Source organism: Oryctolagus cuniculus, chromosome 19 (genome assembly GCF_964237555.1).
Source record: "Oryctolagus cuniculus chromosome 19, mOryCun1.1, whole genome shotgun sequence".
Classification (NCBI taxonomy): Eukaryota; Metazoa; Chordata; class Mammalia; order Lagomorpha; family Leporidae; genus Oryctolagus; species Oryctolagus cuniculus.
Window position 1 is genome coordinate 4,291,213 of NC_091450.1, and position 13,012 is coordinate 4,304,224.

Here is a 13,012-nt window from a genome sequence, read left to right on the forward strand (position 1 = left end):
TCAAAGTCAAAGGCAAAGGAATTCATTAATTTTCCACTACCTCGATCTACTCCCTGCATTTTCTAGAAGGCTTGCCTTTTCACCATACTCATGTCCACTTCTCTTTCCCATCCCCCCACTATTCCAAGTGTGACCTTCATCAACACCCACCTATACTGTTAATATCTCCTTACTTGTCTCCTGCCTCTTAATCAAATGCCTGCTCCTTTCCGCTGCTACAACACCCCATATACAACACAACCCCCCCACCTCTTACATATTAGCTGCTTAAAAGCCTGACAATTGACCTGCATCTCAAGGACAAAGTACAAGCTGCTGAGATAACTTTCCAAGCCCCTCCTGACCTGTCCTCTGCCCACATCTCCAACTTCACATCATTTTCCCCTCTAAAGCCTCTCGCTGTGTGATCCAATAGCACCAAACTTCTTAGAGATTCCTTCATTGGCTGTCTCCTTTGGGCCTGATGACTGTACTGAAATCGTTTCTTTTTTTAATTTTTTTTACAGGCAGAGTGGACAGTGAGAGAGAGAGAGAGAGACAGAGAGAAAGGTCTTCCTTTTTCCATTGGTTCACTCCCCAATGGCCATTGTGGCCAGTGCGCTGCAGCCGGAGCACCGCACTGATCTGAAGCCAGGAGCAGGTGCTTCTCCTGGTCTTCCATGCAGGTGCAGGGCCCAAGGACTTGGGCCATCCTCCACTGCACTCCCTGGCCACAGCAGAGAGCTGGCCTGGAAGAGGAGCAACCAGGACAGAATCCGGCACCCCGACCAGGACTAGAACCCGGTGTGCCAGTGCCACAGGCGGAGGATTAGCCTATTGAGCCAGGGCACTGGCTGAAATTGTTCCTTTTGTAATGCTATCCCCCACCTCTTCACCTGCACTATGCCCACAGTTTATTAACCAGAAGTCTGGGGTAGAAACTGGAACCTCCATTTTCACTATCTGTAATGATTCTAAATTTGAGAATTGCTATGTAGACAAAGTTCAAGTGCAGGTTACTCAATTTTTAAGGGAGAATGAGGATGAGAGATGGAGAGGCAGAAAGAGGAAGAAATCTTCCATTCACTGGTCACTCTGAAAATGCACTAGTGGTTTGGGCTGCACCAGGAATATCATTCATGTCTCTGTGTGAATGGGAGAAACCCAAGCATTGGAAAAATCAACTGCTGTCTCCCTGTATGCACTAGCAGGACTGGAAGCAGAGCTGGGCATCTATTCCAGGCTCTCTGATATAGGATGCAGGCAAACCTGATAGCAGCTTAACCTAATGCACCTCATCACCCAACTCTTGATGTTTGTTTTAAGAATATATCATTAATTGGAAGATATCTGTGCAATCCCTCCTTAATGGCCAAATCAATAACATGAGGGAAATCGACCCACATGCAATAGGTCTCAGTGACATTTTTCATGAATATGTGAAATCTCTGTGAGTAGTGGTTCGTGTGTGGAGCAAAGCCATCAAACTTTATCGGGAAATTAGAAACTTCTCCATGCTATGCGATTCTAGCTTTTCTGTTAGTGAATACTGGAATGGCTGAGACTCTGTTGCCTGCGCAACCAAGAAGACCTACCTTGCTGACAATGAAGAGATCCTCTCGCGTCACGATGTCCTCCACGATTTTGGAGTAGACGGCTGTTCCAACCTCACTCTCATTGTGGTATAAGGAAGCACAGTCAAAGTGCGTATACCCCAAGTCAATGGCCAGCTTCACTGCCTCAGTCACCTCTCCTGGGCCTGCCTGTGGAACCAGCAAAACAAAAGTGTTCCTTCCAAAATCAAAGTGATCCAACCCAAATCCCCCTGCTTTCACTTAAGAATGTGGAGTCACATAATACATAGCAAATTTAGTCACTGAACCGGCACTATTGTCAATCAGTCATAACTTAGGGAATCAGAGTCAGAAACAAATTTACAGATCATTTAAGTTCTAGTTCCTTTATTTGGGCAAAAAACATAGGTCTTTTTCATGTCTGCAGAGATGCCATGCTTCTTGAATAATCAAAGAATAAATGTAGAATTATTAATAATAATCATTATTATTACTGTGACAAAGAGGGATAGGACCTGTCCAGTATTTTTCAAGACCATACTGTATGAAGGTAACAGACACAGGGAACATGAGCTAAACGCAAATGAATACCACAGATGCTACACACAGTCGCCATCAGCTGGGCTCAAGCGAGAGAAGAGACTAGAATGTGGGCAAGACTATGGAGGAGGATCATAAGCTTACGAGAAGATTCATAGTGGGCTTGATACTTCACAAACCATTTTTACATTTGAACTTCTCCATAATCTATGAGATGTATCAGTACAGTGGTCTTCATTTAACAAGCAATAGATGTCAGTGTGGCCAAATGACAATGAAAAAAAAGTGAGTATCTTAAGTTAGAAAAGGAAAAGCCACATGACTAGAGAACAAAAGCATGAAAAGAAGGAAATCAGTGGAATAGGAAACAAAGCTGAAACATGGAAATCAACAGAACCAGAAATTTGTTCTATGAAAATAATAATAAATACACAACCATTGGGAAAGACTATAATAAATAATAATACACCACCATAATAAAATACACAACCTTCGGGAAAGATTAATCAATAGAAGCCCACTTTGTAAAATGATATGAAAAGGAAGGATATGCAGACCAAATAAACTTAAAAGAAAATATTACCTATAGCTATACATAGGTATTATTAGAAAAATAACATAAAATGGAAAGGTTTCTAGAAGTAAATTAAAAACTCAAGAAGAAATGAAGGTTTAATAGCCGTGTAATAAAGTAATAAGAGGGCAAGTGTCCTAAACTCTTCAGCATAACCCTCAACTCAAAAACAGACAAAATGCTAAAAAACAGGAGGTTTAAAATATTAAAAGCAACTATGAAATGCCATAGCTGCCACCAGATTCTCAGATAATTTACTAAAATTTGTTTTACAAAAGTTTCAGTCCTGCTCATGTCATAGCGGGATGCCATTTTAGGTTAACAGCCGTGTCTTCCTCAGGCAGGAGTGGACCTCTAGCATGGCACAAGCGACTTCCCAGACCCGTTACGGATCCCAGTTTGGATCCGTATCAGGTGGAGGGGCCGTGGTCTGAGGAGTAGGGCGAGAAGCCTGGGAAGTTCTGGGTGCCGGAGACCCCAAGGCGAAGATTCACCCGTCCAGAGCCCAGCCTCCACCCTCCAGAATTCACTTAAGTCAGGTGTGCAGTGGCGGAAGAGGAGGCCACTTCCGGCATGCCAGACCATTTCACCTTCCAGGTGCCCAGCCCCAGAACAGGGATCTTCGTCATTCTTGGTGTTGCGGTGTTAGTGACGGCTGGCTCTGATCAGTTGGTGAGGATAGCAGCGGCCATGTTGGTTACTTGGAGACCCCACGTGCACTGCAAGCCCCCTGATTGGTTGATGGAACTCATCCTGATTGGCTGGAGACATCATGTGGGGTGGAGAGTGGGGGGTTTCTTCCTTCTAGAATCAAACAAGTGGTCGGGTTCTTTGGCTAGGAAAGTGGCGCCAGGCTTGCCGTCTCCTAGCAACGTAGCTGGTGCCTATCATGCATGCATGTGTATGTGTGCGTGTGTGTATGTGTTCGTGTGTGTATGTGTGCGTGTGTGTGTGAGTGGCTTCCTCTAGGTTCCGTTTCTCCCCTGGCAGGAGCTATCTCCAGAGCACTTCAAGCGGACAAGATCTGTGATTCTGTGGCAGTCGCCAGAATAGTTGGGTCTAGGGTAAGATTTCCAGGGCCAATCCGTTGTATATGGGGCAACAAAATATGAGAGGTGGCCTCAGCTTTCCCTTCTACAATTAGGGTGCTGGTCTGGGAGTATGTGACCCGGAGAATTCCATAGGCTCTCAAAAATCTCTATTGGCCTTGATTCTCCATCAATGATTCTACTGTCCCTTGAGATTTTGGAAATGCCTTCAACCCCAGGGTGGGTCCTCCCAAGCAGAAAGATGTGGGGCTTGGGGCAAAGAGGATTTGGGTGGTGCAGGATGTGGTCGAGCTCAGGATCATTTCTCCAGGGCCAACACAGCCCTTGTTGGAGCCTCAAGTCCCTCAGTGGGTGCAGGACAAGAGTCATTACCCCAGCTACAGAGAGTGACCTGGATGCCTCCAGAGGCTGAAAAAAGAGTGAGACAAGGGAGTCTTCTGAGGTCCCTCTCACTGTTACTAGTGCTTGCAGGTCCTGCTCCTTCATCCCCTTTAGTCCTGGACTCCTAATGTGGACACTCAACACCATGTGAAGATTTTGTTTCTGATTTCCTACCTGGGGCCATAGTGTTTGAGCTGAGCAGGCGAGGATGGCAGAGCCCACTGTGCTCAGTGAAGCAGCTATTGCCAGGGTAAAGCCTCCAAAGGTCATTCCGGGTGTCCTCTTAACTCACATCCACCTGGCACCTCCTGTTGCTAGTGTCCACCCCCACGCTATGAGCTGCCCATGAGTTCCTCTCATGTCTATTCAGCACCTGTACTCTCAGCAGCAACCTCATAGAGGGACAATGTTAGGACCTGAGTGAGGCTCTGAAAAAAAGCTGAAATGGACCCTGCCAGGGGCTCACAGTCTGATGGGAGAGGACAGAAGCACAAAAGGAGAATGGTGTGAAAAAGAGGAGCAAGTGCTATAGGGGAGTGAAGGAGGACACTGTGAGAGGAACTCGAGAGGGGAGTAGGTGAGAGGATCTGGAAGGCCTCAGGGAGAGGACACTTTTCCTGCATCTCAGAGATCCAGCTTTGCACAAGTCTGGGAGCAATGTGTTAGGGGGAGGCACAACTATGCAGAGATACAGAGGCAGAGGCAGGCATGAGTTGAGCCAGAGAGGAGGTTACAAAGGCAGCCAGGGTGGATGCAGAGAATTGTAGGTGAGCTGGGGAACAAGGAATGCGGAGAGGGACAGGCTCTGGGGCCTGGAAGAGAGTGCTACTCATCTATTGTTATGTGATGACATCACTCCTATCCCCAATTCAGCAACTTACAACAGCAGACATTATGTCCCAGTTACTGTGCAGTAGGTTCCAAGCAGAGCTAAGCCTGGTGCCTCTGCCTGGAGGGCTCACGGAAAGCTGGCACTGCTATCTCAACCGAGGCTGCTTAGGCAAGATTCACTTCCAAGCTTATTAGTAAGTTATTGGAAAGATTCAAGCTTGGCTGGAATCTCTTCATTCTGCTTCCATGGCCCTCCCTCAGTTCTTTGTGATTGGGGCCCCTCCACAGAACAGCTCATTATACCTCAGGTTGTTTCCCTAGAGGAAGGTACCAAGGCAGGCGGAGAGGTGAGGAATGTAGGACAGAGACAGACAGAAGTCAAGAACTTTGTGTAACTCCTAGGGGAGGGATTGCAGGGGTGCTGTGCACACCAGGAGGTAGGAGTCATAGTAAACCACATGGCGACTGCCCAGTACTTAGGTAAGGGGGAGGAATTTGGGTCTGATTCCAAATACAAAGGGTGGACGTTGTAATATTTAATGCCAGAGGAAGATGATATCTGCATTGCAACTCAGGTTAACTCAAATCTAATGCAGACTAGGAAATGAAGCCAAGAAGTGAAGGAATGAAGCGACTTTCACAAGATCATGCTGTTCTGCTGGCCAGGCCTGTATTTAGTAGTATCCCATGTTGTGTCCCAGCTCATTTCATAATTCAGTTCATCCATCTCTAAGTCTGTGCATTAGCTGCATTGGTATTATCTCATGGGTTTTATAGGTATTATATGCCATATGCCCCATGAGAAGCCAAGAATGTAGATGCTAGAATTATTCCAGTTGAGCAGAGGGGGGACTGGGAAGACTATGAAAGAAACAAGGACTTTCTCAGGGCTACAGAACTCGTAAAAAAAAAAGGATCCAGGCATGACCATATTTGGTCCCCCTTAGACTAGAGTATGGTGGTTTAACATTAATATAGTTGAATTATCAACTACATACACCTGAGAACATGAGAAGGCAGTAAGGTCCATAATTTGGATGGCAATAATTTTTAAATGATGCAATCTGTTTCTCTTCACAGCAGCACTGTGTGAATTAGAGAAGGGTGGGAATGGACCACCTGTTACGGGACAGGCTGTGTCCACAGATACTGACCTCCGTGCCTTCTCTCTCTTCCTCTCCTCCTCCCTCTTCATTTCCTTCTGGGCATGGGATTTGCAATTCCTTCTCTGTGAAATTCAGGAAGAGGTCATTTGAGGAGTGAACCAGCAGAAAGATCTCTTTCTCTTTCTCTCCTTCTCTATCTCTAAACTCTTTCAAATAAATAAATAAGTATTTTTTGAAAGTTCTGCATAACGCTCACTACAGCAGCACATTTACTAAAAGGAAAACTCTGCATCGGTTAAGAAATTTTTTCCACCAACATAAATTTATCTTTTACTTCCACTTTTACACATACATATTACACACATACATACACACACTTCTTTCTTCCCCTCCAACTCTGTGAGAAACATTCATAGAGAATTTTGAAGTACAAAAAACTTAACCATGAATTCTCATGGGGGCAGTGAGTTATAAGACAATTTTATATATTTTGTATAATGTAACACTATTTTAATAAAGTATGTGCTTTCATTTTATAATTATCTAAGTACATTAATTGAAGTGATGTGAGGAAGGGAATTCTTATGTTTCCTTGAAAAAGCCAAAATATTGGTATAAAAAGTATTCTCATAAACTTTGTTCATAAATGTTTTTATTGATTATTTATAGAGTCTGAAAATATGCAAGAGTTGAAAATCAAGGTGATTACTATTTAGAAGGTGCTTTGGTAACACTATGTAGAGATGAGAGTTTGTTTAGGAAATAAAACTGAAGAAAAATAGTTGCAAGATAAAGATAGCTACATGTATACAATGGATAACGGCATTGCCTAACAGAAATTAGGCTTGCCCAAGCCTGGAAGAACTTTCAAGAGAAGCAGTTCTTTCTGTCCTCTAGTGGCCATTTCTCGAGATACAGACAGCTATGTGGGATTGAAGACTAAACAGAGTACAACCCAGGAGGAGGTTGAATGGCTTACCTTGTAATTAATTTAACCAATAATGCGAAAGATCTCTACAATGAAAATTACAAAACATGAAAGAAAGAAATAGAAGAAAATGTAAAAACTGGAAAAATTTTCCATGCCTGTGGATTGCAAGAGTTAACATAAACCAAATGTCCATACTACCAAAGCAATTTTCAGATTCAATGTGATCCCAATCAAAATACCAAATCCTTCTCATATCTACAAAAATGATGCTATAATTCATATGGAAACAGAAGAGACTATGAATAGCTAAAGCAATTTAGACAACAAAAACAAAGCTAGAGGTATCACAATACCTGACTTCAAGATATACTATAAAGGCAATTATAATCAAAACAACCTGGTACTTGCACCAAAATAGATGTGTAGATAACTGCAACATAATAGAGTCTCCAGAAATCAATCCACACCTCTGCAATCAACTAACCTTTGATAAAAGAGGTAAAACCAATCCCTGAAGAAAGGAATGTCTCCTCAACAAGTGGTATTGGAAAAATTGGATCTGCATGTGTAAAAGTATGAAACAAGACCCATACCTTACACATTCTACAAAAATCAATTCAAAATGGATAAGGGATCTTAATCTATAACCTGATAACATCAAATTACTAGAGAACATGGGAGAAAATCTGCAAGACATTGGCATAGGCAAAGACTTCTTGGAAAAGGCCCCCAGAAGCATGGGCAATCAAAGTAAAAATAGGCAAATGGGATTCTCAACAACAACAAAACAAGCAATCCAATTAAGAAGTTGGCAAAGGATTTGAACAGACATTTTATCAAAAGATGAAATCCAAATGGCCAACAGACACATGAAAAAACCTCAGGTTCACTAGCCATCAGAGAAATGCAAGTAAACATCACAATGAGGTTTCACCTCACCCCAGTTACAATGACTCTAATACAGAAATCAAAAAATAATAAATGCTGGGGAAGATATGGGGGAAAAGGTATCCTAAAGTACCCAACCTAATTGTTGGTGGGAATGTAACCTAGTACAACCATTGTGGAAGACAGTATGGAGATTTCTCAAAAAGCTGAAAATAGATCTACCATTTAACCGAGGCATCCCACTCCTAAGAATTTACCCAAACAAAATGAAATCAGCATATGAAAGAGTTATGTGTACCCCCATGTTTACTAGAGCTCACTGCACAATAGCTAAGATATAGAATCAAGCCAGATGTCCAGCAACCAATGACTGGATATAGAAAATGTGGGCTATATACACTATGGAATATTATTTAGCTGTAAAAACAAAACAAAACAAAACAACAACAAAAAATAGTAACATCCTGTCTTTTGCAGCAAGCTGATACAACTGGAAATAATCATACTTAGTGAAAGAAACCAATCTCAAAAAAAAAAAAATACTGTATTTTTTTCCTGATCTGTGGTAACCAATAGAGTACAAAATATGTAATGTATAATTATCACTAAACTAGAGGTTTTTATTTGATTTTTACTTGTTAAAATTCTTATTTAGTGAATTATTAAGCCTTTTCTTGAAATGTACATTTAAAATATTTACTCTCAAAAACTGAAAAACAAAACAAATGGTAGAAGAAATAAGAGTGGGAGGCAGGGTGGAAGAAAGGGAATATCACTATTTTCTTAGATGTGTATGTACAAATCATATTAGAGAATCTGTTAAAAATTAATTAAAATTAAATGAAAAAAGAAGAGTTGATAGATGTGTTACTTAGGTACATTTTGAACATGTCACCATATACACATCTATCAAAACATCAAGTTGTGCGCTGTAATATATAGTTCAATGAGTGGACACTATCTCAATAAAGCTATGAAATGAACAAAATATCACCAGAAGAAAAGGTAGTATTTCACCCAAACAATGAGGAAGTGGGATAATCTCTTTCCTCTAGATCATGTAGACTTTTTAAGTGACTCAGAACTCAGATGAGTGATATACCATAGGTGAAAAAAATGCTGTACATCATAGTTTCCAAAAGTATTACTCCAAATACAAAAAGTAGAATCCACCCGATGTCCATGACCAGTTTTTAAAGAGGTAAATAGATGCAAAGAAATACTATTCAGCATGGGAACAGTGAACAGCTGATATTTGTATCAGCATAGCTGGATATTGAAGTTATTATGGTAAACAAAAGAAATCACCCACAAAATAACACATAGTCACAAGAGACTCAGCATTGTGGGCTCAGTACCAGTGAAGGGAGGTTTTTAAGAGAGTTTAGATTCAGTTTTGTCAGTTTCCATCAGATTCTTGTTAGGCTCTCTGAAGGCCCACGCACTAATGGAAGTATTACTGTTTTATTTTTATGATTGACTTAAGAGACAGAGATAGACGAGAAGTACCATCTGCTGTTTCACTCCCCAAATACGCATAGCAACCTTTGGGGAGGGAAGAGAATCCAGAATCATGAATCACCAATCCAGCTCTATGGAAGGGATTCAAACACTTGGGCTGTCACTGCTGCCTCTAGGGTGTGCACTAGCAAGAATCTGGTAGTCAGGAGTTGGACTGGGCAGCGGTCCCAGTATTTCAATATAGGATGGAGGTGTCCCAGTCAGCATCCCAACCACTACATCAAATGCCTGTCTCTAAAGTTATGATTTTGTTGCTTTTGTATTGTTATGAATTAACTGCTTAATAGCTAATATAATTGTTCCAGAAGATTCTAGGGATTTAGGTTAAATTGCTTGTCACATTATATCATAAAATGGAAAAAAAGAGTGGCTGCAACACAATAAAATCCCAAAGAATCTCAGTGTCAGCTTCTTTTTGGGCAACACAGACAGACCATACTTGACCAGCAAAGGTCTCAGTAGCCTGAGAGGCTGGCACCACGGCTCAATAGGCTAATCCTCCACCTGCAGCACCAGGACCCCGGGTTCTAGTCCCGGTCTGGGTGCTAGATTCTGTCCTGGTTGCTCCTCTTCCTGTCCAGCTCTCTGCTCTGGCCCGGGAGTGCAGTGGAGGATGGCCCAAGTCCTTGATCTCTGCACCCACATGGCAGACCAAGAGAAGCACCTGGCTCCGGGCTTTGGATCAGCACAGTGTGCCGGCCACAGCGCACCAGCCGCAGCAGCCATTGTGGGGTGAACCAACAGAAAAAGGAAGACCTCTCTCTCTGTCTCTCTCTCTCTCTCTCACTGTCCACTCTGCCTGTCAAAAAAATAAAAAAGAAGCTTAAGACCCACCAATGCCCACTGTGGGATAACCACCCACTTCTGAATCCCTGTACCAGGTGGACCCACCTTGTCATCTCCCTCAGAGCAGACTAGAGGAGGTCAAAGTTCTCCTGGTGACTACTCGTCCCACTTCACAAGGACTTCTCCAAGCCTAAAAGCTTTAAGACCAAAAAGAAAAAAGAAAAAGAAAAAGAAAAAACCCACAGAAGTGTAAATGATTCCTCTTTAACATTTATCTGATTATTTTTAAAAATGCATGACTTTTTGGGTCGGCGCTATAGCACAGTGGACTAAAGCCCCAGCCTGCAGTGCTGGCACCCCATATGGGCACTGGCTCAAATCCTGGCTGTTCCTCTTCCAATCCAGCTCTCTGTTATGGCCTGGAAAAGCAGTGGAAGATGGCACAAGTCCTTGGGCCCCTGCACCCTCATAGGAGACCTGGTGGAAGCTCCTGTCTCCTGGCTTCAGATCAGCTCAGCTCTGGCCATTGCAGTCATTTGGGAAGTGAACCAGAAGAATGAAAAAGCTCTCTCTCTTCTCTCTCTTTTCTGTTCTCTGTTCTCTCTTCTCACACTCTCTCTCTCTCTACCTCTCTCTGTAACTCTTTCAAATAAATAAATATTTTAAAAGATCTTTTATTTATTTATTTGAGAGGTAGAGTTACAGACAGAGGGAGAGTCAGAGAATGGTCTTCCTTCTGCTGGTTCACTCCCCAGATGGCTGCAATGGCTGAAGCTGCACCAATCCAAAGCAAGGAGCCAGCTGCATCTTCCCAGCCTCCCATGTGGGTGCGGGGCACAAGCACTCACGCTGTCTTCTACTGCTTTCCCAGGTTATAACAGAGAGCTGGATTGGAAGAGAGCAGCCGGGACTAGAACCGGTGTCTGTATCGGATGCCGGTGCCACAGGCAGAGGATTAAACTATTGCACCATGGTGCCAGCTCCCATAAATCTTTTTTTTTTTTTTTAAGTATGACTGTTGCAAGACAACCAACGATTAACATGAAATTTAACATTCTCGCCATCATACACCTAGGTTAAACAGGTTTATAATTCTGAGGATGTTGATCAAGTTGCTTTCCCAGTACTGCCCCCATTCTGTCACCAATCAACAATTCCTGAATATTGGGTCTCCGCGGGTCATCCTGAGAAGGAGCAAAAGCAAGTCTTTGTCTCCACCAGAGATACATCCACTACTGAACATGACCCAAGCTGGCAGCACAACTAATCGAATCCTCTGCCTGCCTCAGTTGCCACCTGCACAGTGTGTGACTGGCCTTTCTCATCCCTGGTGAAGCTATGAACACAAGCGAGTGAATGACTGCAGAGCTCAGGCTGAGGGGCCAGAAGGAGCAAGCACTGAGCAGCACAGCCCAGGATGCCTGTGAGGCCAGTGCAGAGCTGCACGTAGAGACCCAGGAAGCTGCTCCAGTGTGCACAGCTGCTCCTGGATCCACAGGAACTGCTCCTGCTGCACCTGTGCTCATGCAACATCTTCATAAACCGCCTCCGGCAGAGAGTGCAGAGAGGTTATCAGATTCTCCCCAAAGGGTGGCGGTTGGTCTGCTTGGGACCAGGATCTGTGCTTCGCCTTGTGCCCAGGGTGGACCGTCCAGGATCCCCTGTGATGGTCATCAGGAGCTTGCTGAATTTCTGTGTGGTTTCCAGAGTCCAAAGGTTTCTGCCTCCTTTGCAAAGTCACACTGAGCATATACACACAGTTGCCTGCGTAAAACACACCCAAGAGACCAGTATTGGTTCCTTGGGCTCTAAAGTCTGAATTCAGATGCCTTCAAGTGAACCCCACCTAACTCTTCCCTTCTCCCCCACCCCCTGGACTCCAGAAGGCTGCACCATCCTCTTCTCAACCACTCAGACCCTAACAATCACCTTCCAGCCCAACGCTGCCCCGAGGTGGGGAAAGCAAGATCCACTCTATGCTGACATGACGACTGTCCTTTGAACTGATTTTCCTATTCTTAGAGTTCACCCTATCACAGCTAGATTCAGATTCTGAGATAGAGAGTTTGAGTGGTGGCCTCCAGATGGACTGCCACAACCCTCTTCCATCCAGAACACGCAAGGAGCACAATTTGCCACCAATTCTGCCTTCACCTCTGTTCCCCACACTGCAGTATTTAGAAGTCAGGGCTGCCAACCAGATCCCTGTTCCCTGACACAGGAAACTGTGTCATACCATATTTTGTCCCTCCTCACTTCAGGACCATCACATCTTACCTGATCCAGAAATGCTGTTTCTGGCTTTGAGCTTAGTAGTCTGGGACATCTCCTCACTGGCATTGGGCTCTGATCCTAGATCAAAAGGAGTTCAAGTGACTGACTTTCCCCATAATATAACTCGGATCTAAGTTTTCCTGTCCACTCACATCCAGTATATTATTCTCTTTGTCCCAAAAGTCTTCTGTTAATGCTTAAATGATTAATGGTAATGATAATGGAAATTGAGCAAGGGTGGAGTGTTGATCTAATTCTCGTGCTGAGGGTGACTGGAAATGCTGGGATTGGATTATGTTGTCACAATGGAACCCCCTGTTGGAATCAAGGTGTCTGTACAAGGGGAAATCACATTTGCTTCCTGGATTATCATGTGATTTTCCTTGGCACTTCCAGCCACCTTCATCAGAGGCCAGAATAAAGGGATCATCAAACTCATGGGTCACCCAGCCTTTTACTGTGAAGTTTCAAAATGTGGATTAAAGTGAACCTTCCTTCCTTAGTACCTTCTCCCCCATATTTGTTATAGGAATGAAAATCTAATAACTTCCAGACACATGGAGTTCTCCAGATTTGTC

General features: G+C 43.5%; 1 protein-coding gene across 6 annotated transcripts in view; it reads right to left on the reverse strand.

Annotated features, from left to right (window-relative positions):
• Window positions 1-12,697, reverse strand: part of AKR1E2 (aldo-keto reductase family 1 member E2) — a 41,572-nt gene extending 28,875 nt beyond the window's left edge. For 2 of the 6 annotated variants that reach the window (XM_051834957.2, XM_051834956.2), the window contains exons 1-3: window positions 12,438-12,690; window positions 6,083-6,156; window positions 1,575-1,742 (exon numbers count right to left, since the gene is read on the reverse strand). In XM_051834957.2, coding sequence (XP_051690917.1) covers window positions 1,575-1,742; window positions 6,083-6,156; window positions 12,438-12,486 — 291 coding nt within the window. In that variant the 5' untranslated portion in view covers window positions 12,487-12,690. Of the gene's footprint in view, window positions 1-1,574; window positions 1,743-3,257; window positions 3,444-6,082; window positions 6,157-12,437 lie in introns of those variants that run through there. The other 4 variants (XM_051834963.2, XM_051834960.2, XM_051834955.2 and 1 more) reach the window with 4 other exon arrangements.
• Between the last annotated feature and the right edge of the window lie 315 nt (window positions 12,698-13,012).